The 2,381-nt window shown below is 34.6% G+C and overlaps 1 protein-coding gene across 1 annotated transcript; it reads left to right on the plus strand.

Moving 5' to 3' along the window:
- The first annotated feature begins 469 nt into the window (after positions 1-469).
- On the plus strand, positions 470-1,408 carry LOC132020767 (olfactory receptor 6C75). Its single transcript, XM_059404913.1, has one exon. The coding sequence runs from the start codon at positions 470-472 to the stop codon at positions 1,406-1,408; it is 939 nt and encodes a 312-aa protein (XP_059260896.1).
- The last annotated feature ends 973 nt before the right edge of the window (positions 1,409-2,381 follow it).

The following is a 2,381-nucleotide window of genomic DNA, read 5'->3' on the forward strand; positions in this document are numbered from 1 at the left end:
ATGTATTCAAAATAGAAATGTTAAAAATATATGAAGAAGAAAGCAACAAAAAAAACCTTCAAAATTTTGCAATATGTTGGGAGTAAGCTCTGAGTTTTAGATTTTTGTCTCAGAGGTCTCTTTTTTTGTTTTGTTTTTAGGAATATATCAAAACATTCAGAAGACAAGGATTTATAATGAGATATATGAGAATACAATGAAAGAAATATAGGAATAATTAATTGATACATTACATAATAATATGTCAGTCAGTTTTAATAAGTATTTTGTTTCTACATACCACAAAATCATTTCTCTCTAAAAACATAAGACAACAATGATTTTTTTTAAAAGCATGTCTATATTCCTGTGTGTGTGTGTGTGTGTGTGTGTGTGTGTGTGTGTGTTTCTTTTCTGGTGTCATAACTTTCTTATTTTTTCATCTATTTTTCAGCTGAAACAAAGAATACCATCATAAAGAAGGAAAATAATGAGAAATCACACAACAGTGACAGAGTTTATTCTTCTCGGGTTGACAGATGACCCACAGTGGCAGGTTGTACTTTTCATATTTCTTCTTGTTACCTACATGCTCAGCATGACTGGGAACCTGATCATTATCACCCTCACCCTTACAGATCCTCACCTGCAGATTCCAATGTATTTCTTCCTTCGAAATTTCTCATTCCTAGAAATATCATTCACATCTGTCTGCATTCCCAGATTCCTTGTCACTATCATGACGCGGGACAGAACCATTACCTACAATGGTTGTGTGACTCAGCTATTTTTCTTTATTTTCTTGGGGGTGACAGAGTTTTACCTTCTGGCTGCCATGTCCTATGACCGCTATGTGGCAATCTGCAAACCTCTACATTACATGACCATCATGAGCAGCAGAGTGTGCTTCCTTCTTGTCTTTAGCTCATGGCTTGCAGGATTCTTGGTCATCTTTCCACCAGTAATGCTGCTGCTAAAGTTGGATTTCTGTGACTCCAATATAATCAATCATTTTATCTGTGACTCCTCTCCAATTCTACAGCTTTCTTGCACAAATACTCACTTTCTAGAACTCATGGCATTTTTTTTAGCGGTGGTAACACTTATGGTCACCTTAACACTAGTTATTCTCTCTTACACATACATCATCCAGACAATTCTGAAAATTCCTTCCACAAGTCAAAGGAAAAAAGCCTTTTCCACTTGTTCCTCCCATATGATAGTGGTCTCCCTCTCTTATGGTAGCTGTATCTTCATGTACATTAAGCCTTCTGCAAAGGAAAGGGTGACTTTAAATAAAGGAGTAGCTGTGCTTAATACCTCAGTGGCTCCTCTCTTGAATCCTTTCATATATACACTAAGAAATCAGCAGGTAAAGCAAGCCTTCAAAAACATGGTCCAGAGAATGTTCTTCTCTTCAAATAAATGAATGTGGTCATGCAGAAAGTAAATCCCTGAAAACAAAGTTGAATGAAGAATTCTGTCTTTTTCTACCTAAATTCTCTAAACACCTTAATTCATTCTTTCAGACCAGCATATATACATCATCAATGCCTCTTTTCCTTATTAGCCTAAAAACCAAGTCTTGACTGGTTTTCTAAATAGGAAACAGTCAATCTCCTCCTGTGTAACTAAATTTCAGATGTCAATAATCTACATTGTTTCTCACATCAAAGCAAAGCTGCTTATATGTTCATAGAAAAGATACAGGTTGCTATACTGTAAGAAGCTACTAAAAACCACATACAAATATATAACATATTTTATGTCAAATAAAAATACGCATCAATTAATATTTCTCAAATTTCTTCTGTATCACCAAGAAAACAGTCTTAGAGATTTTATGTATTTGTCAGAAAGAGAGAGAGCACAAGCAAGGGGAGTAGGAGGCAGAGGCAAAAGCAGGCTTCCTGCTGAGCAAAGAGCCTAGGCAAGATCAATTCCAGGACCCTGGGATCACGACCTGAGCTGAAGGCAGCGCTTAACCAGCTAAGCCACCAAGGGGTCTCAAGAAAACATGTTTAAAAATTAAAAGAATTATTAAAATGCCTCCATGAATTTACCAATAAAATGTGATTAAAACATGTTGAAAAATTAAATATAAATTTAAGACAAAAATCTGCTGTCAGGTTTATCTTTGCCATTTGAATGAGGTTGTATCCATTTTGTATTAATTTTTTGAGAAAAAAAATTTTTTGAGAAAAATAATAGCAGTGTCAGTGTAAAAGAAAAGATGAAATTTACTTTATGTTCTAAAAATATAGGTTAACTGAAGATTTCTCTGTTTCTGACAAGAATATTTGAGAGGGAAAAGAATGGTCTATAAAAGTAAATTAAGCTATCCTAATAGATTCCGTATTTATGTTCAGACTCTTCCAACTGATACCAAAATGGTCTTTTCT

The sequence above is a fragment of the Mustela nigripes genome, chromosome 6 (assembly GCF_022355385.1).
Source record: "Mustela nigripes isolate SB6536 chromosome 6, MUSNIG.SB6536, whole genome shotgun sequence".
In the NCBI taxonomy this organism is placed as follows: Eukaryota; Metazoa; Chordata; class Mammalia; order Carnivora; family Mustelidae; genus Mustela; species Mustela nigripes.